The sequence below is a fragment of the Narcine bancroftii genome, chromosome 10, assembly GCF_036971445.1.
Source record: "Narcine bancroftii isolate sNarBan1 chromosome 10, sNarBan1.hap1, whole genome shotgun sequence".
Classification (NCBI taxonomy): Eukaryota; Metazoa; Chordata; class Chondrichthyes; order Torpediniformes; family Narcinidae; genus Narcine; species Narcine bancroftii.
The window spans coordinates 4,947,393-4,972,772 of record NC_091478.1 but is presented as its reverse complement, the minus strand read 5'-3'; the positions used below and the strand labels follow the sequence as shown (position 1 = coordinate 4,972,772).

Genomic DNA, 25,380 nt, shown 5'->3' with positions numbered 1-25,380 from the left:
TTGTCCCGCATCGGACTCTTGTCAGCCACAAACGAGCCTGCAGCTGACGTGGACTTTTTACCCCCTCCATAAATCTTCGTCCGCGAAGCCAAGCCAAAGAGAGAATGTATTAGAAGCCATTTAGAGAATTACTCTACATATCTGGATTTGGTGGGTTTTCCTTAAGAGGAAATGTTGGACTCTGTAGATGTGCAGAGGAAGTTTCCTTTTGAGGTAAATTTTGAACCACAAGTCACTATTTTAAAGAAAGAATCATTTGCTAGTCATGTTGACAGACCACCTGAGGCAAGTGCTAACCTAATTTACATTTTGACATGTCTCACCCAGTTTGATATTCCAAAAAGTTTGCTTCTGTTGCAGTTATTTATGCTCTTTTGTAACACTTTCAGCACAGCTGAAATTCACTCTCTTCCTCATTGGAGTTCATATTTCCAAATGCCTTCATATGCCAGCAATTCCCTTTATTTTTTTTTAGTCTAGATTCCTGAACACCCCCTCCTGAAAAATGAATGGATTGCAGTTAAATTAAAGTTTATTTGGGTAATAATAGCATAGGATCCAACATCCAGAAAATCTACCTGACCAACATCACTGAAGTCCCTTGAAAGTAGGTAGTGCTGACTGGCAGATTTTCCAGACTATTAAATATTATTGCAATTAATACTCCAACACATTTATTTTAGATGTTAGAAAAGTGTATATTTAGCAAACCAGTTAAGGATGTGTGGTGAACAGGGCTCTGAGTGAGGAGGCACCCCAGTGAATTTAAAACATGCTAATGGGTCCCTGTGAGATTAAACTGTTGGGATTTCTAAAATATTGGATAGTGGAATAACATATTTTACTGCTTTGAAGAGTGAATAATGCTTAAAAATATGACTTTCACAGATAAGATGATGTTTATTTTTCTTCTCTCCAGATCACTTGGTAGTAGTCCACTTTGGGGCATCATGGGCTGCACAATGTACGCAAATGAATGACGTTTTGACTGAATTGGCCAAAGAATATGCACATGTTATATTTATAAAAGTAAGTTTCCTGAAAAAAATCTGCTGGCTTGTCTTTGTGTAATGAGTGTAATCATATTAAAAATAAAATTTATCTTCAGAAGATGGTTGGACCTTTGGGCACAAAACATTTATCCAGCTGGTTTACTTAGAATGCAACAAGATTGTACTGAAGCTTAAATTAAGTTTTTAGAGATCTAAATAGGTGATTTTTTTTTGTATTGAAATATATTTTGTGGCTTATGACCCAAAGTATCTCAAGGTTCTTTTTATTGTTATGTAATTTCACACAATATTCTTCAACTTTTGTCTGCCTTATGGCAAAGAAAAATTTGGCATGAGCGTTGCCCGATCTCCATAACAATAGGAGAAAGAGAAGCAAAGGAGAGTCCTTTCAGAGACCTTGCAGCCACACAGACTCCAGTTCAAACCCTTGGCAACCTAAGATCCAGATTGAAACCTCTTATATGATCAGGACCCCTTCAGTACCCGAGACCCTTCAGGAGCCCTTCTTGCCTTTAGCATCCTCATGTCTTGGTTCCATGAGCCAGTCTCCAGAAGCTTGTGTAAGTCCTTCGAGCATGATGCCAACAGCCTGCAGCCTGTTTGGGCTCTATAGCTGCTGAGCCCCTTGCTGGTCTGCTGCCTATGGCCACCTTCTCTGTTGGGTTGTCTTCTATACTTCTCTTTATCATTGGGAGGTTTCTCTTCTTGTGACATCCGCTATACTACTCTCTTATCATTGGGAGGTTTTCTTCTTGTGACATCCACTGCTCCCCCAGAGTTTGCAACCCTTCATTGGTACACTGCCCGATACAGGTGTCACCAAACTGGGCACAGACCCTGGGGTTGCAGGCTTAAAAAAAGAAGCAGTGCCAGCTCCTTTAACAGGTTGTTTAAAACTGATATGGATCCATCAGCATTAGGACTGATCTGCCTCAGTGGCAGTGCTGCCATTTTTTAAACCCTCAATTTTATTAAGCTAACATCAATATGAAGTGAAAATTGGATGAGCCAAGTTATAGCCTGCATCAAAAGGAGAAATGCAAGATGCTTGGTGTCTCTCATAAGTGAGAGGATGATGATGCCTGGATTGGCCATTCTCAATATTTTTTTTTAAAGCAGAAGGAATAAATTCTGCCAAAAATTAGTTGATTTATGCTGGGTTCAGGAACATGCACAAGTGCCTGTGATTTTTAAAATAGTAAACTCAAAAGATGTATTTAAAAAAAAAAGCTAAGAGAGTGGTTCTCAACCTTTTTTCTACTTGCATATCATCTTAAGCAAACCCGTTTACTAACCACAGATCATCTATGACTCCCTATAAAAATGTTCTTCTAGATTTAAAAAAAAATTAAAAAAAGAAACTGTTGCCATATAATATCCCGAAAAAAGGAAGCCAATTTAAATAAATGTGTCAAGAAATCACTTAATTTTTGTGAAGGCAGATCTGCCACCTCAGATAAACGTATCGGTTTTAAAATGTTCTGAGAGATGTTATGAACTGAATGTTAATTAGATTTGGGTGACTAATAAGATTAAATATTCAGAAATACTGGTTAAAAATTTTAAAAATTATTCTAAAACTGCACTTTTCCTGTAACATCTGTAACGTTACTCTTGCTAATATTTCTGGTAGAATGGAAGACTGCTTGGATAATTGACCAGGTAATTCTCCTTTAAATGTTGATCTCACTTTCTAAACTAAAATTTTCTATGCCTCATGCTCTTATTATAATGGATGAGACAGTTTTGAAGTTTGTCAGAAGAGCCACAAGATTTGTTGAAGTCAGTAAGCGAGTTCACCACATTGGCAGTTTAGAATTTGTATGCTTTCAAGTGCTGCACAAATGACAACAGGATTGTTTTTTGTATTGTATGTTAACAGAATTGTATGTTTTTGTTTCATCTGGACTTTTATTGTGACCTGTTCATTTCTTGAAATATAAAGCATTGTTGCAATAATTTATTGAATTTGGAGATTTTGAGATCATAATCTTAATTTAGCTTTGAGTAATTATTTTTGTTCAGGTTCATCATTTAGATCAGCCTTTCTCAACAATTGTCACCCCCCCCCCCCCCCCCCCCCCCCCATAAGACTTAGCTCAAAGTTTATGGGCTCCTTTCCGTTTGAAGCAGTCAAGTTTAGTTGTTTTCTTCTGTACTCCTCTCCTACCAGCTACATAAAAGACTTAAAGAATATTCATGTTACTTGAGGTGAAAAGAAACTGCTTTTACTCTGAGTGTAAACAAATGTGGCTTGTGATTCTAGAACAAACAGGACTGAACATGTAGAACAAGTAAGAACACATGAACATGCACACAGTGCCCTCCATAATGTTTGGGACAAAGATACATTTTTTTTCTTTATTTGCCCCTGTGGTCCACAGTTATAAATTTGTAATTAAACAATTCACATGTAATTAAAGTTGCACTTTTCCAGATTTTATTCTAGATTTTTTTATATACATTTAGGTTTGACCATGTCAAAATTACAGCACTTTTTATACCTCGTCAAGCATGATAATGTTTGGGCATTTGGCTTCATTGGTGTTTGTGTTTAATTGCTTCATTGGTGCAGGTATAAGAGAACTAGGCTTGCTTCCTAAGTTTTGATCACCTTTTGGAGTTTTTCAACATGAGGATCAGAGTTGTGCCAGTGAAAGAAAGGAAACCATTATGAGGGTGAAAAATAAGAATAAAACAATGAGACATCTCCCAAACCTTAGGATTCCCAAAGTTAACTGGTTGGAACATCATTAAGAAGAAAGTGCATACTGGTGAACTCAGTAATCACAAAAGGACTGGTAGGCCAAGGAAGACTGCTGCTGGTAGAAGAATTACCATCATAAGGAAGAAAAAATCCCCAAATGTCTGACCGATCAGAAACCTCTTCAGGACGCAGGTGTGGATATGTCAATGGCTTTATTATGAGCTCCTTTTTCATTTAGTGGGACTGTCACTTTAAAGGTTAAAACAGGCTGAAACCATTCACAGCTTATGGTGAGAATAAGTAGAGGACATTACTCAAAAGTGATACTGTGGAAGAAGACAAAAGAAACAATGGTGGTTTATCCAGGAAAAGCAGATGGAACACTGAAAGAAACTGATTTTATTAGTGATCACCAGCCATATGAGTAAACTTTGTGTGAAATGGATAATTGACAGGTGAATTATTGGAACTACTGTGACCAAAGGAAAGGTTTTCTTTGCTTGACTCGTATCTGGGTTTTGAAGGCAGAAGAATTCCTGCATTGGATTGTGACCAAAGTAATGGTCATTCGGACTGACCCTTGTCTGGATTTTTGGAAGGATTGTGGAAGTCACTCGTTTTGTTTCCCCTGTGCATGGAAAAGAGGAGTTGTGACAAATGTCATCATAAAGGATTTCTCAGCAAGAAACTTCACAAGGATTCTTGAGTTTTTCAGCAGGTCTGGTCATTCAGTCTCTCCCACCTCCTTCGTGATCACTCCTGAGCATAAGTTTAAAAGTCTGCTCTTCAACTTCAAGACTGAAAATTGGAATGACTTTCCAGAATTGTGCCAAACCTGTAATGGGTCTGCCTCTCTGCCTGCTGCTCTCTGCCTCTCTGCCTCTCTGCCTCTCTGCCTCTCTGCCTCCTGCCTCTCTGCCTCTCTGCCTCTCTGCCTCTCTGCCTCTCTGCCTCTCTGCCTCTCTGCCTCTCTGCCTCTCTGCCTCTCTGCCTCTCTGCCTCTCTGGCCTCTCTGCCTCTCTGCCTCTCTGCCTCTCTGCCTCTCTGCCTCTCTGCCTCTTCTGCCTCTCTGCCTCTCTGCCTCTCTGCCTCTCTGCCTCTCTGCCTCTCTGCCTCTCTGGCCTCTCTGCCTCTCTGCCTCTCTGCCTCTCTGCCTCTCTGCCTCTCTGCCTCTCTGCCTCTCTGCCTCTCTTGCCTCTCTGCCTCTCTGCCTCTCTGCCTCTCTGCCTCTCTGCCTCTCTGCCTCTCTGCCTCTCTGCCTCTCTGCCTCTCTGCCTCTCTGCCTCTCTGCCTCTCTGCCTCTCTGCCTCTCTGCCTCTCTGCCTCTCTGCCTCTCTGCCTCTCTGCCTCTCTGCCCTCTCTGCCTCTCTGCCTCTCTGCCTCTCTGCCTCTCTGCCTCTCTGCCTCTCTGCCTCTCTGCCTCTCTGCCTCTCTGCCTCTCTGCCTCTCTGCCTCTCTGCCTCTCTGCCTCTCTGCCTCTCTGCCTCTCTGCCTCTCTGCCTCTCTGCCTCTCTGCCTCTCTGCCTCTCTGCCTCTCTGCCTCTCTGCCTCTCTGCCCTCTCTGCCCTCTCTGCCTCTCTGCCTCTCTGCCTCTCTGCCTCTCTGCCTCTCTGCCTCTCTGCCTCTCTGCCTCTCTGCCTCTCTGCCTCTCTGCCCTCTCTGCCTCTCTGCTCTCTGCCTCTCTGCCTCTCTGCCTCTCTGCCTCTCTGCCTCTCTGCCTCTCTGCCTCTCTGCCTCTCTGCCTCTCTGCCTCTCTGCCTCTCTGCCTCTCTGCCTCTCTGCCTCTCTGCCTCTCTGCCTCTCTGCCTCTCTGCCTCTCTGCCTCTCTGCCTCTCTGCCTCTCTGCCTCTCTGCCTCTCTGCCTCTCTGCCTCTCTGCCTCTCTGCCTCTCTGCCTCTCTGCCTCTCTGCCTCTCTGCCTCTCTGCCTCTCTGCCTCTCTGCCTCTCTGCCTCTCTGCCTCTCTGCCTCTCTGCCTCTCTGCCTCTCTGCTTCTTAGCTGTTATTAGTAGTTATTAATAAAATATTTTAAAAGAAAAACAACGTCTCTTGGTGAATTTCTATTGCTGCTGGTCTGCAATGTAACACTACTGTCCACAGAAGACTTTACGAACAGAAATACAGAGGCTACACTGCAAGATTCAAAGCACGAAGTAGCCACAGAAACAGGATGGCCAGAATACATTTGGCCAACAAGTATTTAAAAGAGCCTGCAGAATTCTGGAAAAAAAAATCTTGTGGATAGATGATGGCAAGAGCAAAGTGTGGAGATATAAAGGAACTCCCAAAGATCCAAAGCGTACCATCTCATCTGTGAAGCATGGTGGTGCTGGTATTATGGCATGGGCACTACAACAGGTACTGGCACACTTGTCCTTCATTGATGAAGTAACTGCTGATACAGTAGCAAATTAATTCTGAGGTGTATAGAAAAACTTAACTGCTTAAGTTTGAGCAAATGCCTGAAACTCATTGGACGGTGCTTCATCCTACAGCAAGACATTGATCCCAAACATCCTGCTAAACCAATAAAGGAGTTTTTCAAAGCTACTGATGCTATGTCCCAAATATTATGGTGCCCTGTAATGAGGGGAACTATGTATTTAAAAAAAAAAACACAGTAATTTTTAAATAGTCAACCCAAAATGAGCACAAAATATCCTTTAAAAATCTGGAATGTGCACTTTAATTACGTGAATCTGAGGAGCCGAGGGGCAAATAAAGGGGAAAAAATGTACATTGTCGCACATTATTGTGGACGCTGATTTACAAAATATGTAAAAGAATCTTAGAGCACAATGGTTGTACACAATGAGTCGTCAAAGTTGTGAAAACTTAATCAAAATAACTTGGAAAATAGTTCTTATAAATTGAAAATTTAAGTGAGGGTCCTTGAGCTTAATGATGTCAGCCTCCAGATTGGTTTAGTGATAGCCAAGGTCACCTCTTGCTGTGGTATCTAGTCCTGTGTTTCTGGATTTTGTCAAGGAAACAACCTGGGCTGAATACACATTCAACTAAATAGGCCTGAGGGAAAAGCAATTGAAAACATTTTGGCTTTTTTCCTTTGTTTTGGAAATCCATTCAGCAGATTACTTTTCGCTCAAAAATCTTTACAAATTGCTGTGTGCAATTATATAATTCTGAAGGTCAATCAAACGCCCTTGATTTTCATTGTCAACACAGGTGGGCTGTTCCTCAGTCTATGGCCCCCTTTCAATGTGCTGTCACCCACCCACCTCCCCTTCCTCTTATTACTCCTTATTGAGAATGGCTGGTTTAAGGGATGTACATTTTATTCTTTTTGGAAATTCAATGCGAGACGCTGCTTCAAGATGGCAGCCAAACATCATAAACTACCCCTCATCACCAATCTCTTCTTACTGCTCCCTTCGTGAAGATGGTACAGAAGATTGAAGTTCACCACCCTGAGTTCAGAACAAATTTTTTCCCCAACAGCGATCTACTCTAACCTTAAACTACTCGGGGACCATAAAAAGACCAGTCTGTTCACACTTTTTTTCTTCTGTAAATTGTAAACTAATATTTTATTTATGTATTATTTATAATATACACACTGGATAAATTTATTGTACAATATTGTTGTTAACTGGAGCAAGTAAGAATTTTATTGTAAATGTACATTGTGCTTGCATGTATGACAATAACCTATTGTAATTATTAAACATTGTCAAATGATGTTCAAAAAATAAGTTGTAACTTCTCCAAATTTAAAATAAGTTTGACTTATGGAACTTTTCTTTTAAACAGCTTGAAGCTGAAATCAATTCCAGAGATATCTGAAAAATATGAAATTTGCTCTGTGCCAACTTTCCTGTTTTTTAAGGTAAGTGTTTATAGTTTTTTGGAATCTAAAGAAATCAGACCCCCCATTAAAGAAAACATGTACATGGCTAGAGATCTTTGGTATGGCTTCCAAAGATCATGTAGGAAGCAGAGAGAGACACTACATGTGGATGCATTAAAATGAGTGATTACTAAATGTCCTATTCAGCCATTTTCACACTGGCTGTTGAAATATTTCTTGATGTAGGTTTCTCGAACTTGATTTTCTTGCTGTATGAATGGTCATTTTATGAAAATGCTTGTTTTTAAATTTCAGAATTGTCAGAAGATTGACCGATTAGATGGTGCTCACGCTCCTGCTCTAACTAGAAAGGTTCAGCAGCAAAATGAGACTGCCAAACAAGATCTAAATGATCAATTGAGGAAACTCTTAAATTCCGCACCATGTATGCTATTTATGAAGGGAACACCTCAAGAACCTCGATGTGGTATGTATAGTTCTTTTTTTTTTAAAAATAACAATGGTTTCACTGGGCTAAATCATGCTTGATCTGATCCACTGTTCCTCCCATGCTAACCTTCTGCAGTTGTGTGGCTCCCCATAACCTCAAAAACTTGGCTCCATAATTGTCCTGCAAGTAGAGGGAAGAAGCAACCAGGCCTCCAGATGGTGAAAACAAAATTTCTAGAGAAACCCACCAAGTCAGACAGCTTCTGTGGATAGAAATGGCCAGTCAGTGTTTTGGGTCTGAACCCTTTATTGATGGATTTGCAATAGATATCAGTGGATAACTGCTAAAAATGCAGCACTTCTCCCCTCGCCATTATTTGGAGCCCCAAGCAGTCCTTCAAAATGAGGAAACACTACTTGTGAATCCGTAGGGGTCATTTACTGCATCTGGTGCTCTTAATGCTGCCTCCGCTATATTGTGGAGGGTGGGCACTTCTGCTGCAAGGATTCACCAATGGACAGCCCATTCCACTTCCATTCCCAAACTGACAGGTTTGTTCATGGCCAAGCAGAGAATAGTGTTAATTAATGAGACTGCACGGTTCTGTGTTCAGGAAAGAAGCGGAGGGCCTGGAGACCTCTCTGATGGGGAATGGATGTGTTAAGAGTTTGCACATCCATCGTGAAAATGAGGAAAAGTTCCACCAAATGGTTAGTGTCAGTTGATAAGAACTGAATAGCTGTGTTCAAGAAAGAAACTGAAAAGTTCAGTGTTAGTTGATGTGGGGACAAATTCCACCAAATGTGGGAGACCTGAAACTTTAATCATTTCTACCCATGGATACTGTCTGACCTGCTGAATCCCTTCAGCAATTTTTTGCTTCAGCTTCCAGCAGCTTTTGTGTTCTCAAGATAATACATCTTGTCGAACCGTAACAATCCTTTGATAGTTAATGCTATCCATAAAATAAATAAACCCTAGAATATGGGGGGGGGGGGGGGGGGGGAGGAGGAAACAATGTTTGATTAATGTTTGCAATGTGTGGAGGCAATTCATCCCAGCAGAACTGAATTGCCTTTTTACACATTTTCAGAAAGGAAAACATTAGAAGTTAGAATCAGGAATAACTGGAAAAAAACACCATGTGCACATCTGTTGATATTTATTGCTGTGGAAGAGTCTGTTAGTTTATAAAATAATAATGCTTTAATGAACATTTGTTAAAATAATGATCTGGGAAAAAAATAATTTCATTTTGAATTATGAGATTTTGTCTTTTTGGAGTCTGCTCATTACCATATAGGTTTTCTGACTTTGCTTTTTCTTGTTATTTTTAATTGTAGCTTCTTTGTTTTCATTATTTTGACATGTTTGAACAAAGAACATGTCAAAGACCCACAAAGCTGTACAGCAGGGAAAACACATCATTTGTCCTATTGTACCTATGCTGTCCAATAGGCACCCATCTATATTAATCCCAGCACTTGAACCTTTAGGGATCTTTGTCTGAAATAAGGACGTCTTCTATCAGGAACATCTAAATCTGCTTTCTGGGGATTTGAGACTGCAGATTCTGGAATCTGGAGGAAACGAAAGGAAACGGAGAAAATTAGTGGGACAGGCAGCATCTGTGGAGAGAAAGGAATGGTTGGCATAGTCAAGGCATGAGGCAGTACATGTGGGGCAAGAGCAGGCATGGACAGTGGTATATGAGAACAGTATCTTTGGGAGAGAAAGAAGTGATTATTGTAGGGTTTATCAGTTGGGAGGGCATCTGTCTTAAATAAATATATATGTACAATAAATAGTTCTATTAATTGAGACGGAAGAGCCAATCTCATTCTCATTCAGTCCTTGCTTTACTCAGTAGATTAGCACTTGAACAGGTCCCCAAGCAAATTTAAGTTCACTCGCTTTCTACATGACAACTCTGCAAAGGTTGCTGCTGGAGAAGTGGGCCAGAGAAATATAATTGTCACAACATTCATTTTTATTATTATATCCTGTTCCTTCTGGTAGGTTTCAGCAAACGAATTGTGGAAATTCTCACTGAACATAATATTCGCTTAGCACCTTTGTATTACTTTCTGATGAAGATGTGCGTCAGGGGCTAAAGGTTTACTCTAACTGGCCCACATATCTCAGTTGTACGTGAATGGAGAACTGGTGGGAGGACATGATATTGTAAAGGTTGGTATTGCTGCATGATTGTAATTTTTAGATCATGAAAAAAAGATACAAGGATATAGTCTCAATGTGCATTTTCAGCAATATGCCCAAATGCACAACAGATGATGGCTGTTCAACAAACGATCACTTTGTTGACTTGTAGTTCATAAGTTTAAAAAAAAATGGCAAAGTTGAATGAGTATAAAAAGGCTCCCCTTTACTACTTCAGAAAAACTAGATACAGTTGATAAATCATGCCTCGCGGCCCAAGTGTGAGTACACAGTGACTGCTCATGCAGTCTTGCATTAGAATGGGTCTTATTAAATTTGCATTCACTATTTATCAATAGAGTATGCAAATTTTTTTCTTTATTAATAAAGCAATATGTTGGTTTGATATTTCCCCCCCACGTCAATTAGAATCAGAACAAGAGATGATGAATTTTTGATTTTTAACTTGCAGGAGCAAGCTGAATCTGGTGAACTCGATAAAATTTGTCCAAAGGAAATGGGGCTGGAAGAGAGGTAACAAATTTGATGCACTTGTTTTTGAAATCCATACCATATGTAATGTGTATTGTAAATTTTTACTTATTTAAAATGTAAAAAGGTTTTGGACTATTAGTTTGTGTTCAGCTTCTTCTTGTATCTATAGACTGAAAGCACTGATCAATAAAGCAAAAGTGGTTGCGTTTATGAAAGGCGACAAATCAGTAAGTACTTTGCACTCAAAAAATCATTGGATATAGAGAGAAAATGGATTTAGTTTACTTTATCCCTTAATATTTAAATAAGTGAAGATGCTGCCATTGGGGAGAAAAGGGTACAGGAGCCTAAAGACAAGCACTCAGTAGCATAAGGACAGCTTCTTTCCCATTGCCATCAGATTCCTGAATAATCAATGAACCAAAGACACTACCTCACTTTTTGTGCACTATTATTAAAAAAAAATTTATTGTAAAGCAAGATGGTTCCAAGATGGCGCTGTGATTCTCCGGCAAAGCAAGATGGTTCTAAGATGGCGCTGTGATTCTCTGGCAAAGCACTGAGTTTCATGACTTGTTCACGACAATAAATCCTGATGCTGATGCATTGTGACCCAGAGGTTTATTTAGAATGCGATTTCAGTGCTGGTGTGTGTGAAATATTTACTCCTATTTGCATAGCAATTGGACTAGGTGCTGTTTTATAATTTGTCACCTTAAAATAATTAAAAGGAAAATTGAACCAAAGATGACTCTAAAAACAGGATAAGTTAGCAATTGATTTGTATTTTGACCCAATATTTCTTGAGGCATGGTTCTCTTGTTATGATCTGAATGCATATCAAGTCAATTTATGTGAATAAAACGGCTATATCTTAATTAGGATTGCATCCTGAACAGAAAATCAACCATTGTTAAAGGTCTCAGAAATGTACAGCAACTACCAAAGGCTCCTATCATAAGTTGCACTTCAAATGCATTCAGAGAAAAATATTGATTAATAAAACCCTTGTTATCTGGAATTCAAGCAACCAACAAAAAAAAATATAACTGTGGAAAGGAAAATAGGTTTTAAAAAAAAAAAATAGAAGTTTAAAATTGGCATGTTGCTGTTAGTTCGCCAATCACACAACACAACTTCAGGCAAGCAGAAAATTCATTTATCTGGCATCTTCCAATTCCATGGGTGCTGGATACCATGGGTTTTACTGTATATCTTTTTCATTGGTATTTCAAAGCTCCCAAATGGTGTACCAAACAAGTTTTAATCTTAGTTTTTTTTTAAATTCATCCAGTCAGCATTTTACAATGGTAATTTTTAAGAGCATATCTGACAATACTTGATCCAGTTATAATTTTATTGTTTAGTTTGCAAAGTGTGGGTTCAGTCGTGCCATCGTTGAAATACTAAATGAAACTGGGTAAGTGTCAGCATTTGTCTTCAAAGTCACTTTTCTGTAAATTAAATAATTCTGGTTCATTCAGTTTAGAAGTTAACATGATTTCTTTTAATGTAGTGTTGAATATGAAACCTTTAACATTTTGGAAGACGAAGAAGTAAGTTCTGTTTTACATTCCATACAATTGTGTTTAAGATGAATGTTAGTCCAGACGTGTATATTTTGTATTTCGTAGCAGAACTATATCCATGTGTCTCCTTTATGGAAGGATAAGACACCTAAATATCACTTTTTTGTTCCAACCCATTCTTTTCCATACAACAAATTAAAATGGTCCCATGGGTCTGTTGCAATCTTTTCATTTTAAGGTTATTTCTGTGATTGGCATGTGTCGTGTTAAATTGATTTTTTAGTAATTTTAGTAGAGTTTAGATTTTCTATAAAGCTACTTTGTGTCAGTATGTAACAGCAGCATTGTACCTAATAGCAAAGTTTAAAGCGACCCCTATTTCTCAATCAGCTTGGCAAAGACCAAGTCAAGTTTGCCACCTTTTTCCCTGCAGTACAAATCACCATTGTTGCAAGATGAGGTCAACTTGTGTTTTGTCAAATTTTCTTTTGGTTATCCTATTTTACTATACATTTCCCAGTTATAATCTTGATTTGGTCAATAGACCTTTAGTAAAAGATGGTTAGTCTAATTTTGAGTACCGTAGATTGAAATTCTTGGTATGGAACATTATATCCCATCAATATTTCCATTTTCCCTTTTAAAAGGCTGATCTCAGAATGTATTATTTTTCTACTGCCAGACAACTCTGTGGAATGCAGCGTGGGTGGCTTAACCTGTATTTTTCACCTCTACTTTGAATATTTCCCCTGCTCTTCAATGCTGCTTGTCGTGACTAATTCACTTTATTCAGTTGCTCTATTAAAACATTAGTACCCACACTACAGATACAGACCAAAACCTGACATACTTCTGTATTCCATTAAAAGGAAGCAGGTTGTTTTTGTGGCAGTGTGCTGAATTTCTATGTGACTGATGTCCCTTTTGTTTTGGAGTGGTTAAGTTGTAATTGCTAAATTGAAAATAAATGATCTTATAAATTTGAATTATTGAGGAATTAAATGTTTGGTTTGATTATATATTGCAAAGTATCATTAAAATACATGCAGTGACTTTTAAGTTACCTCTGACTGATGAGGAATGCATAGAATAGAAAACACTGATGTAAGCTGTTGGATGGGTTGTAACAGAATGAATTTAAAGGCCATGCAAAATATTATCTTTATATTATGAGCGATGAACGTTGACACATTGCAGTGTTGCTTTGCATTGACCTGGATTTTCTCATTATTGTCCTTCACAGGCAAACTAAGCAAGTGACTGTGTATCTCCTTAACTAATTAGATTGAATAATTCTAATGAAGTATGAAGACTTTACTTGATATAATTTAAAATTTTAAAATTTCCAATCATATATGGAAAGCAAAAGAGAGAAGAAAGTTGGTGTTAAAAGTGAATACATTTTCAATGCCAGAAAGACATAATGGAGCTAAGTAAAACTTGGCATTTAAATACAATCATGGTTTGTCCCAGAATAGATAGATCGGGGGAAAATAAGATCAGGTCTTTTTTTAATAGGTAGTGAACATACAATTGCTCAATCTGCCTTTGTGTTCTGTGCAAAATCTTTTGACGAGTTGCAGCCATATTGATGTTTCTGTAACAGGATAGCTTGGGTCAGCAAGTCTTGATTTTTATTCCTAACTATGCATACATGCATCCCAAGTGAGTGTCCACAATATAATTGTAAGCACTGTTGTCTTCAAATTCTTTTTAAAAAAAATCTTAAAAAAAAACTGATGGATTGGGAGCATCTTGTTTTACTGATCAGATTAATGATCAATTTCGCAGTAAGGTTCACCCCCCTGCCCTGCCCCACTTCCCCTTGTTCATCAAGTATCTCACTACCTCTGTCTTAAAAAAAATCTATAATACATTTTATGATTGGCTTTTAGGGAAGAGTTTTAAGTTTCATTACCTTCAGAGAAAAACTCACCTCATTTGTCTTAAATGAATAACCACTAATTTTTCTAATGTAATAAACTGTATTTCTCTCCACATCTATCCTGGAAAAAAACCGAGGAATTTATTTGTTCCATCAAGACGAATGGAGTTTCAAGCAGCATGAGCTCTGTTGCCATTATGCACATAATGGCAATTCAGTCAGCATATTGTACCTGACTGAATGCAGCAAAGAAAAAAAACATTTCTACCATGATTAGCAACAACTACACTGGAGACCAGTTGCTCTTTCTGTGAGGAGAATTGGGAATTTTTCACCAACCAATTTTATTGCTACTTGTTAGATTTAATAGTCAGTAAAGCAAAAAATATTTTGGAGAATGATTAGTGGAATGAACCCACAATATGAATTTGGGTGGCTTGGGAAATCATTCTTCTATTTCCTGTCCATAAAACACAGTAGGCTTTAGAAAAACTTTGTCAATAATCAATATCAAAATGCAATTTGTTTCTAAAGAGATGGTACTAAGAAATTTTACTTAGTGTTTGATTGTCACATTTTTTATTTTTGAAGTTTTTTTATGGCTAATCCATCACTTTGCAAGTCATACTATATTTTGTGAAAATTTGTCATGAAGGCTTAATGTTTCATAATTCGAATACTTCATAGTTTGGTCATAAAATCAAGAAACCTTACATTGACCATATTGTTGATTAATGAAGCAAAATGTCTGCTATTTGATTATTTAAAAGATTACATTTTAAAATAGTTAATCCATGAAAGTTTTGTACTTAACTCTGCAAATTCCAATGGTGCAGGTGAGGCATGGATTAAAGACGTTTTCCAACTGGCCAACATATCCACAACTTTATGTGAATGGTAACCTTATTGGTGGACTGGATATTGTAAAGGTAATTTTAAATAACTGCCTAAAGGTAACTGGCAAGGTCTATGCAGAATTTTTCCTTGCGTGAGAAGTACTTATGAAAAGTAGATCTTGTTGGACAAATTTGGAAGTCTTTTTGAAGATTTATCAAGCAGAGTTGATGTAAGTTAACTAGTTAGGCATGGCATTTGGATTTTCAGAAGACATTTGACGAGGTTTATATAAAGGGTGGAGTAAAAATTTAGGGTTTTTGGGATTGAGGGAAGTCTGTTAAATTAAAAATTGTTTTTGTTTAGAAGAGCAAGAACAAGTGGGTATTTTTCAAACTGGAAGTTTGTAACTAGTTAAATGCCCTTAAGGATCAATTCTTGGCCACTCATTTATTTATGGTTGTATTAATGATCAGGGTGATATGCAAGGTATCTGTGTTTGCTGATGAGAAGAAAAGAGGTGAAAGTGTGTGTAGTGATGAGGATGTTGGCACTCTGTAACCTCAGATATGGTAGGTAGATTGGGTGGGGGTAGATTGAGGGATGGGGTAGATTGAGGGAGGGGGTAGATTGAGGGGGGGGTAGTTGAGGGAGGGGTAGGTTGTGGGGGGGTAGATGAGGGGGGTAGATTGAGGGGGGGTAGATTGAGGGGGGGGTAGATTGAGGGGGGGGTAGATTGAGGGGGGGTAGATTGAGGGGGGGTAGATTGAGGGAGGGGGTAGGTTGAGGGGGGTAGGTTGAGGGGGGGTAGGTTGAGGGGGGTAGGTTGAGGGGGGGTAGGTTGAGGGGGGGTAGGTTGAGGGAGGGGTAGGTTGAGGGGGGTAGATTGAGGGGGGTAGATTGAGGGGGGGTAGATTGAGGGAGGGGGTAGATTGAGGGAGGGGGTAGATTGAGGGATGGGGGTAGATTGAGGGAGGGGGTGTAGGATTGAGGGAGGGGGTAGGTTGAGGGGGGGGTAGGTTGAGGGAGGGGGTAGGTTGAGGGAGGGGGTAGTTGAGGGAGGGGGTAGGTTGAGGGAGGGGGTAGGTTGAGGGAGGGGTAGGTTGAGGACGGGGTAGGTGTGAGGGAGGGGGTAGGTTGAGGGAGGGGGGTAGGTTGAGGGAGGGGGTAGGTTGAGGGAGGGGTAGGTTGAGGGAGGGGGTAGGTTGAGGGAGGGTAGGTTGTGGGGGGGTAGATTGAGGGAGGGGGTAGATTGAGGGAGGGAGTAGATTGAGGGAGGGAGTAGATTTGAGGAGGGAGTAGGGTTGAGGGAGGGGGTAGGTTGAGGGAGGGGGTAGGTTGAGGGAGGGGGTAGGTTGAGGGAGGGGGTAGGTTGAGGGAGGGGGTAGGTTGAGGGAGGGGGTAGGTTGAGGGAGGGGGTAGGTTGAGGGAGGGGTAGGTTGAGGGAGGGGGTCAGGTTGAGGGAGGGGGTAGGTTTAGGGGAGGGGGTAGGTTGAGGGAGGGGGGTAGGTTGAGGGAGGGGGAGGTTGAGGGAGGGTTAGGTTGAGGGAGGGGTAGGTTGAGGGAGGGGTTAGGTTGAGGGAGGGGTAGGTTGAGGGAGGGGTAGGTTGAGGGGGGGGTAGGTTGTGGGGGGGGTTAGGTGTGGGGGGGGTAGGTTGTGGGGGGGGTAGGTTGTGGGGGGGGGTAGGTTGAGGGAGGGGGTAGGTTGAGGGAGGGGGTAGGTGAGGGAGGGGGTAGGTTGAGGGAGGGGGTAGGTTGAGGGAGGGGGTAGGTTGAGGGAGGGGGTAGGTTGAGGGAGGGGGTAGGGTTGAGGGAGGGGGTTGGTTGAGGGAGGGGGTAGGTTGAAGGAGGGGGTAGGTTGAGGTGATGGAGGGTAGGTTGAGGGAGGGGGGTAGGTTGAGGGAGGGGGTAGGTTGAGGGAGGGGGTAGGTTGAGGGAGGGGGTAGGTTGAGGGAGGGGTAGGTTGAGGGAGGGGGTAGGTTGAGGGAGGGGGTAGGTTGAGGGAGGGGCTAGGTTTGAGGGAGGGGGTAGTTGAGGGAGGGGGTAGGTTGAGGGAGGGGGTAGGTTGAGGAGGGGGTAGGTTGAGGGATGGGGGTAGGTTGAGGGAGGGGGTAGGTTGAGGGAGGGGGTAGGTTGAGGGAGGGGGTAGGTTGAGGGAGGGGGTAGGTTGAGGGAGGGGGTAGGTTGAGGGAGGGGGTAGGTTGAGGGAGGGGGGGTAGGTTGAGGGAGGGGTTAGGTTGAGGGAGGGGGTAGGTTGAGGGAGGGGGTAGGTTGAGGGAGGGGTAGGTTGAGGGAGGGGGGTAGGTTGAGGGGAGAGGTGGGGTAGGTTGAGGGAGGGGGTAGGTTGAGGGAGGGGGTAGGTTGAGGGAGGGGGTAGGTTGAGGGGGGGTAGGTTGAGGGGGGGGGTAGGTGAGGGGGGGGGTAGGTTGAGGGGGGGGGTAGGTTTGAGGGGGGGGGTAGGTTGAGGGGGGGGGGTAGGTTGAGGGGGGGGGTAGGTTGAGGGGGGGGTAGGTTGAGGGGGGGGTATGGTTGAGGGGGGGGTAGGTTGAGGGGGGGGTAGGTTGAGGGCGGGGGTAGGTTGAGGGGGGGGTGTAGGTGAGGGGGGGGGTAGGTTGAGGTAGAGGGGGGGGTAGGTTGAGGGGGGGGGTAGGTTGAGGGGGGGGTAGGTTGTGGGGGGGGGTAGGTTTGTGGGGGGGGTACGATTGCAGATGATTGAGTATTGAGATGCATTTGTGCACTAAATTCAAAAGTAGGCAAGTACATCAAGTGATCAGGAAGGCAATGGCATTTTGTTGTTATTAGAGTGTTGGAGTTTTGAATATTTTTATTTGTATTGGTACTGGTGAGGTCACACCTGGGGTACTGTGCCTAGTTTTAGTCCCATAATTTAAGAAAGGATAGCATGGCATTGGAGATAGTTCAAAATCAGACTTCAAGGCTAATTCCTGGAAAGAGAGGGTTGTTCAGTAATTAACACCTTACTAAAGGAAACGACAAGGTAGATGTTAAGTTTCCACTACTAATAAATTTGGAATTGGAAGCCATATTGAGAAGATTAAGGACATTCATTTAAAACTGTAGGAACTTCTCACAGCAGGATGTGAATCTTAAATTCTCTCCTCCAGTGACTTGATGGGGCTGGATCATAGTGTATTTAAAAATGAATTGGATACCTTTTTGAAAGATCATTGAATTAAAACTTTAATCATTGAATTAAAACTTTAGAAAGCCAGCAGAGAAGAAAAGATGAACCTGAGAAAGATCAGCCATGATCATGTTGAATAGTGGGGTCGAATGATGTCGTGTCCTGCCCCAGTTTCCTTGACTCTGATCCTAGATATTTATGTAGGAAGAACCTGCATTTTATTGAGTATCTTTTTCAACTTCAACTTCAAAATATTACATTGCTACTACATTTGATGAATAATCATTATGGTAAGGTAGAAAATTTGTGCATAGCATTTCAATTAGACCCCTTTTATGTTCACTCGAGAGGTATTTGTGTTAACTTTTAAAACAAAGCAGCATCCTTAAACTGCAACACTCCTCCAGAGGTAGATTTTAAGCTTAATCATTATTAAATCGGATTCTTGAGGGGGGGAGGCAGAGTGCCCTGGCGTGGAGAGGGAGGACACTTTGTTAGGATGTGGTGCTGTCCCCCTTGTTTCGGTTCTGTCCCCCTTGTTTCGGTTCTGTCCCCCTTGTTTCGGTTCTGTCCCCCTTGTTTCGGTTCTGTCCCCCTTGTTTCGGTTCTGTCCCCCTTGTTTCGGTTCTGTCCCCCTTGTTTCGGTTCTGTCCCCCTTGTTTCGGTTCTGTCCCCCTTGTTTCGGTTCTGTCCCCCTTGTTTCGGTTCTGTCCCCCTTGTTTCGGTTCTGTCCCCCTTGTTTCGGTTCTGTCCCCCTTGTTTCGGTTCTGTCCCCCTTGTTTCGGTTCTGTCCCCCTTGTTTCGGTTCTGTCCCCCTTGTTTCGGTTCTGTCCCCCTTGTTTCGGTTCTGTCCCCCTTGTTTCGGTTCTGTCCCCCTTGTTTCGGTTCTGTCCCCCTTGTTTCGGTTCTGTCCCCCTTGTTTCGGTTCTGTCCCCCTTGTTTCGGTTCTGTCCCCCTTGTTTCGGTTCTGTCCCCCTTGTTTCGGTTCTGTCCCCCTTGTTTCGGTTCTGTCCCCCTTGTTTCGGTTCTGTCCCCCTTGTTTCGGTTCTGTCCCCCTTGTTTCGGTTCTGTCTGTCCCCCTTGTTTCGGTTCTGTCTGTCCCCCTTGTTTCGGTTCTGTCTGTCCCCCTTGTTTCGGTTCTGTCTGTCCCCCTTGTTTCGGTTCTGTCTGTCCCCCTTGTTTCGGTTCTGTCTGTCCCCCTTGTTTCGGTTCTGTCTGTCCCCCTTGTTTCGGTTCTGTCTGTCCCCCTTGTTTCGGTTCTGTCTGTCCCCCTTGTTTCGGTTCTGTCTGTCCCCCTTGTTTCGGTTCTGTCTGTCCCCCTTGTTTCGGTTCTGTCTGTCCCCCTTGTTTCGGTTCTGTCTGTCCCCCTTGTTTCGGTTCTGTCTGTCCCCCTTGTTTCGGTTCTGTCTGTCCCCCTTGTTTCGGTTCTGTCTGTCCCCCTTGTTTCGGTTCTGTCTGTCCCCCTTGTTTCGGTTCTGTCTGTCCCCCTTGTTTCGGTTCTGTCTGTCCCCCTTGTTTCGGTTCTGTCTGTCCCCCTTGTTTCGGTTCTGTCTGTCCCCCTTGTTTCGGTTCTGTCTGTCCCCCTTGTTTCGGTTCTGTCTGTCCCCCTTGTTTCGGTTCTGTCTGTCCCCCTTGTTTCGGTTCTGTCTGTCCCCCTTGTTTCGGTTCTGTCTGTCCCCCTTGTTTCGGTTCTGTCTGTCCCCCTTGTTTCGGTTCTGTCTGTCCCCCTTGTTTCGGTTCTGTCTGTCCCCCTTGTTTCGGTTCTGTCTGTCCCCCTTGTTTCGGTTCTGTCTGTCCCCCTTGTTTCGGTTCTGTCTGTCCCCCTTGTTTCGGTTCTGTCTGTCCCCCTTGTTTCGGTTCTGTCTGTCCCCCTTGTTTCGGTTCTGTCTGTCCCCCTTGTTTCGGTTCTGTCTGTCCCCCTTGTTTCGGTTCTGTCTGTCCCCCTTGTTTCGGTTCTGTCTGTCCCCCTTGTTTCGGTTCTGTCTGTCCCCCTTGTTTCGGTTCTGTCTGTCCCCCTTGTTTCGGTTCTGTCCCCCCTTGTTTCGGTTCTGTCCCCCCTTGTTTCGGTTCTGTCTGTCCCCCCTTGTTTCGGTTCTGTCTGTCCCCCCTTGTTTCGGTTCTGTCTGTCCCCCCTTGTTTCGGTTCTGTCCCCCCTTGTTTCGGTTCTGTCCCCCCTTGTTTCGGTTCTGTCCCCCCTTGTTTCGGTTCTGTCCCCCCTTGTTTCGGTTCTGTCTGTCCCCCTTGTTTCGGTTCTGTCTGTCCCCCTTGTTTCGGTTCTGTCTGTCCCCCTTGTTTCGGTTCTGTCTGTCCCCCTTGTTTCGGTTCTGTCTGTCCCCCTTGTTTCGGTTCTGTCTGTCCCCCTTGTTTCGGTTCTGTCTGTCCCCCTTGTTTCGGTTCTGTCTGTCCCCCCTTGTTTCGGTTCTGTCCCCCCTTGTTTCGGTTCTGTCCCCCCTTGTTTCGGTTCTGTCCCCCCTTGTTTCGGTTCTGTCCCCCCTTGTTTCGGTTCTGTCCCCCCTTGTTTCGGTTCTGTCCCCCCTTGTTTCGGTTCTGTCCCCCCTTGTTTCGGTTCTGTCCCCCCTTGTTTCGGTTCTGTCCCCCCTTGTTTCGGTTCTGTCCCCCCTTGTTTCGGTTCTGTCCCCCCTTGTTTCGGTTCTGTCCCCCCTTGTTTCGGTTCTGTCCCCCCTTGTTTCGGTTCTGTCCCCCCTTGTTTCGGTTCTGTCCCCCCTTGTTTCGGTTCTGTCCCCCCTTGTTTCGGTTCTGTCCCCCCTTGTTTCGGTTCTGTCCCCCCTTGTTTCGGTTCTGTCCCCCCTTGTTTCGGTTCTGTCCCCCCTTGTTTCGGTTCTGTCCCCCCTTGTTTCGGTTCTGTCCCCCCTTGTTTCGGTTCTGTCCCCCCTTGTTTCGGTTCTGTCCCCCCTTGTTTCGGTTCTGTCCCCCCTTGTTTCGGTTCTGTCCCCCCTTGTTTCGGTTCTGTCCCCCCTTGTTTCGGTTCTGTCCCCCCTTGTTTCGGTTCTGTCCCCCCTTGTTTCGGTTCTGTCCCCCCTTGTTTCGGTTCTGTCCCCCCTTGTTTCGGTTCTGTCCCCCCTTGTTTCGGTTCTGTCCCCCCTTGTTTCGGTTCTGTCCCCCCTTGTTTCGGTTCTGTCCCCCCTTGTTTCGGTTCTGTCCCCCCTTGTTTCGGTTCTGTCCCCCCTTGTTTCGGTTCTGTCCCCCCTTGTTTCGGTTCTGTCCCCCCTTGTTTCGGTTCTGTCCCCCCTTGTTTCGGTTCTGTCCCCCCTTGTTTCGGTTCTGTCCCCCCTTGTTTCGGTTCTGTCCCCCCTTGTTTCGGTTCTGTCCCCCCTTGTTTCGGTTCTGTCCCCCCTTGTTTCGGTTCTGTCCCCCCTTGTTTCGGTTCTGTCCCCCCTTGTTTCGGTTCTGTCCCCCCTTGTTTCGGTTCTGTCCCCCCTTGTTTCGGTTCTGTCCCCCCTTGTTTCGGTTCTGTCCCCCCTTGTTTCGGTTCTGTCCCCCCTTGTTTCGGTTCTGTCCCCCCTTGTTTCGGTTCTGTCCCCCCTTGTTTCGGTTCTGTCCCCCCTTGTTTCGGTTCTGTCCCCCCTTGTTTCGGTTCTGTCCCCCCTTGTTTCGGTTCTGTCCCCCCTTGTTTCGGTTCTGTCCCCCCTTGTTTCGGTTCTGTCCCCCCTTGTTTCGGTTCTGTCCCCCCTTGTTTCGGTTCTGTCCCCCTTGTTTCGGTTCTGTCCCCCCTTGTTTCGGTTCTGTCCCCCCTTGTTTCGGTTCTGTCCCCCCTTGTTTCGGTTCTGTCCCCCCTTGTTTCGGTTCTGTCCCCCCTTGTTTCGGTTCTGTCCCCCCTTGTTTCGGTTCTGTCCCCCCTTGTTTCGGTTCTGTCCCCCCTTGTTTCGGTTCTGTCCCCCCTTGTTTCGGTTCTGTCCCCCCTTGTTTCGGTTCTGTCCCCCCTTGTTTCGGTTCTGTCCCCCCTTGTTTCGGTTCTGTCCCCCCTTGTTTCGGTTCTGTCCCCCCTTGTTTCGGTTCTGTCCCCCCTTGTTTCGGTTCTGTCCCCCCTTGTTTCGGTTCTGTCCCCCCTTGTTTCGGTTCTGTCCCCCCTTGTTTCGGTTCTGTCCCCCCTTGTTTCGGTTCTGTCCCCCCTTGTTTCGGTTCTGTCCCCCCTTGTTTCGGTTCTGTCCCCCCTTGTTTCGGTTCTGTCCCCCCTTGTTTCGGTTCTGTCCCCCCTTGTTTCGGTTCTGTCCCCCCTTGTTTCGGTTCTGTCCCCCCTTGTTTCGGTTCTGTCCCCCCTTGTTTCGGTTCTGTCCCCCCTTGTTTCGGTTCTGTCCCCCCTTGTTTCGGTTCTGTCCCCCCTTGTTTCGGTTCTGTCCCCCCTTGTTTCGGTTCTGTCCCCCCTTGTTTCGGTTCTGTCCCCCCTTGTTTCGGTTCTGTCCCCCCTTGTTTCGGTTCTGTCCCCCCTTGTTTCGGTTCTGTCCCCCCTTGTTTCGGTTCTGTCCCCCCTTGTTTCGGTTCTGTCCCCCCTTGTTTCGGTTCTGTCCCCCCTTGTTTCGGTTCTGTCCCCCCTTGTTTCGGTTCTGTCCCCCCTTGTTTCGGTTCTGTCCCCCCTTGTTTCGGTTCTGTCCCCCCTTGTTTCGGTTCTGTCCCCCCTTGTTTCGGTTCTGTCCCCCCTTGTTTCGGTTCTGTCCCCCCTTGTTTCGGTTCTGTCCCCCCTTGTTTCGGTTCTGTCCCCCCTTGTTTCGGTTCTGTCCCCCCTTGTTTCGGTTCTGTCCCCCCTTGTTTCGGTTCTGTCCCCCCTTGTTTCGGTTCTGTCCCCCCTTGTTTCGGTTCTGTCCCCCCTTGTTTCGGTTCTGTCCCCCCTTGTTTCGGTTCTGTCCCCCCTTGTTTCGGTTCTGTCCCCCCTTGTTTCGGTTCTGTCCCCCCTTGTTTCGGTTCTGTCCCCCCTTGTTTCGGTTCTGTCCCCCCTTGTTTCGGTTCTGTCCCCCCTTGTTTCGGTTCTGTCCCCCCTTGTTTCGGTTCTGTCCCCCCTTGTTTCGGTTCTGTCCCCCCTTGTTTCGGTTCTGTCCCCCCTTGTTTCGGTTCTGTCCCCCCTTGTTTCGGTTCTGTCCCCCCTTGTTTCGGTTCTGTCCCCCCTTGTTTCGGTTCTGTCCCCCCTTGTTTCGGTTCTGTCCCCCCTTGTTTCGGTTCTGTCCCCCCTTGTTTCGGTTCTGTCCCCCCTTGTTTCGGTTCTGCTGAGGTAAACTATTGCACCACGATGGAGGGGAATTTTTCCAGTAAGTGTACGATCTCATTGGTGGCGGAGATTGAATGTAGCTGGGGGGTGGGTAGCTTGGCCTTCCCCAGGGAGAAGGTTTGGAAAGTCTTGGTGTGTACTAGCTGTCGCCCCTTGAGAGGTCCACTAACAGGCAGTGAACCCTGAAGAAGTCCACTCCCAGGAGTGATTGTTGCACTGCCGCCAGGGTCAATGTCCACGTGAAATGGTTGTCCCTGAAGCAAAGTGGTATGGTGTAGGTGCTGAAAGTTCTTGAATTGGAATTGTTCGCTGCCCTCTGGGATGGGCCTGGCTTCCCATAACTGGTGTCATAGGGTGAGGGAGGCAGGACGCTGATCTCAGCCCCCATGTCAACTAGGAACCATCTCCCCGATAGGGAGTCCCACATGTGGAGGAGGCTCTCATTGGCCGGCAGCTACTAGCGATGCTCGGCCACGGCGTTTCCCTGGAAAGTGCAGAGCTCGCAACGTCAGCAAGCCTCCGAACCCCACTGCTGGTGAGAGAAACAGTAATGCTCAGTGGGAAGGGCCGTTGGCCTGCCAGTCGGCTGCGGCAGTCTGGTCGTCCACTGCATGCGATGCCTTGCGACTTGCTCCACCACAACGTTGGTGTCTCTTTTTGCTCCCCAGAGCATGCCCACTGGGGCTGCAACCTTCCTGGGGTCGCTGAAATCCTCCTCGGTGAGCAGCAGTTGGATATCCTCCTGTAGTTGCTCCAGGAAAATCTGCTCAAAGAGCAGGCAAGGTTTGTGGCCATCAGTTAAAACTAACATGTTGCACATGAGGGTGGAAGGGGCTTTGTCCCCCAAACAAATCATATAAAACAGTCTGGCTGCGCACTTGCACTTCAAGAGCTCGAAAGTGTGAGTTAAAAGTTATTTTATGGCCACACTTTTGCCTTGCTCCAGAGGAAATCGACTGCCCTAGTGGCTGTGTTCTGGTTGACTGAGCTCATCACGTGGTAGTACCTTGTGGCATCAGCTGTGATCTCTCATAGCTGGAACTGAGCCTCTGCCTGCTTGAACCACACCAGCAGCTGTGAAGTCCAGAAACTGCATAGTGTTGCTTGTTCTTTCATCGTTGGGTCCAAAACGCTGTTTGGACTGGTTGGTGTCACCAATATAGTACATGCTACATCAAGGTGCAAAAGCAAGACACCCATGCACTGTAAATACAGTCAATACTGGTTTGCCCTGCTTTGCATAGACCTACTGGGCCTAGTTGTCCTGCCACTTCTGGTGGAAATGACATCACAGGCTTGCTGACTGCCAATTGTTTGGCGTTCCCCCAAGTGCTCATCATTTCCTGCCGCACGGCCTGCAGCCCGGAAGAGAGGCCATTTAGTTGCAGGAACACCGAGTTCAACCGCCATCTTGTGTGACAGGACGCCTATCAGGTAGCGGGCCACCACAATATGAATATAAAGAAAGGCAGCATGCAGACGATGAATAATTGGGAGAGTGGAACTCAAAACCTAAAATCCCCATTTGACTACTAGTAAATTTTTTGTTTGCACTCTAACATTTTTCACAACTTTTTCTTTTACAGGAATTGAAAAATAATGGAGAGCTTCTTTCAATATTAAAAGAGGAAACAGCCAGTTAGGATTTTATGAACAAGAACAACTGTTATGAACTTGTATCTTTAAAAATTATTATTCATTAGTCTAAAGCCAGGTAACGAAATGGTGGATGTAAATCATCTTTGGTTTTTAATGCTTCAGTTATATTTCATGTATAACTTTGCAGCATGAAGGGAATTACAGGCAAAGGGGAGGGAACATTGATCAATTGTTACACTTTAATTGCAATAAAACATTGTTGTTGCATGTGGCCAGACTGTTTGTGATTTATAAAAAATAATTCACTTTCTTATTAGCTCTGAGCTAATTAGCATATTTTTTGCTAAAAATATATTTCAGGTACCTCATAATCCATCCTTTATGGCTTATATAATTAGGTGGATCATATTGCATTGTTCTAACATGCATATTAATAACTGTTGAATATAAATTATTATAAATTAACATGAATCTTAAATGGCTACCATCACAAATTTCTCTTTTTAAAAAAAAACATGGTAAGGAAGCTAAAATTTGT

At 44.3% G+C, this 25,380-nt stretch overlaps 1 protein-coding gene across 1 annotated transcript; it reads left to right on the top strand.

Annotated features, from left to right (window-relative positions):
* Positions 1-7,875: 7,875 nt before the first annotated feature.
* On the top strand, positions 7,876-25,117 carry glrx3 (glutaredoxin 3). The gene is given in 10 exon segments (XM_069899635.1): positions 7,876-8,013; positions 9,997-10,041; positions 10,044-10,115; positions 10,118-10,167; positions 10,610-10,671; positions 10,802-10,859; positions 12,000-12,052; positions 12,149-12,188; positions 14,883-14,975; positions 24,830-25,117. Coding segments are annotated over 10 exon segments (570 nt in total). The 5' UTR covers positions 7,876-7,973; the 3' UTR covers positions 24,887-25,117.
* Positions 25,118-25,380: the final 263 nt, after the last annotated feature.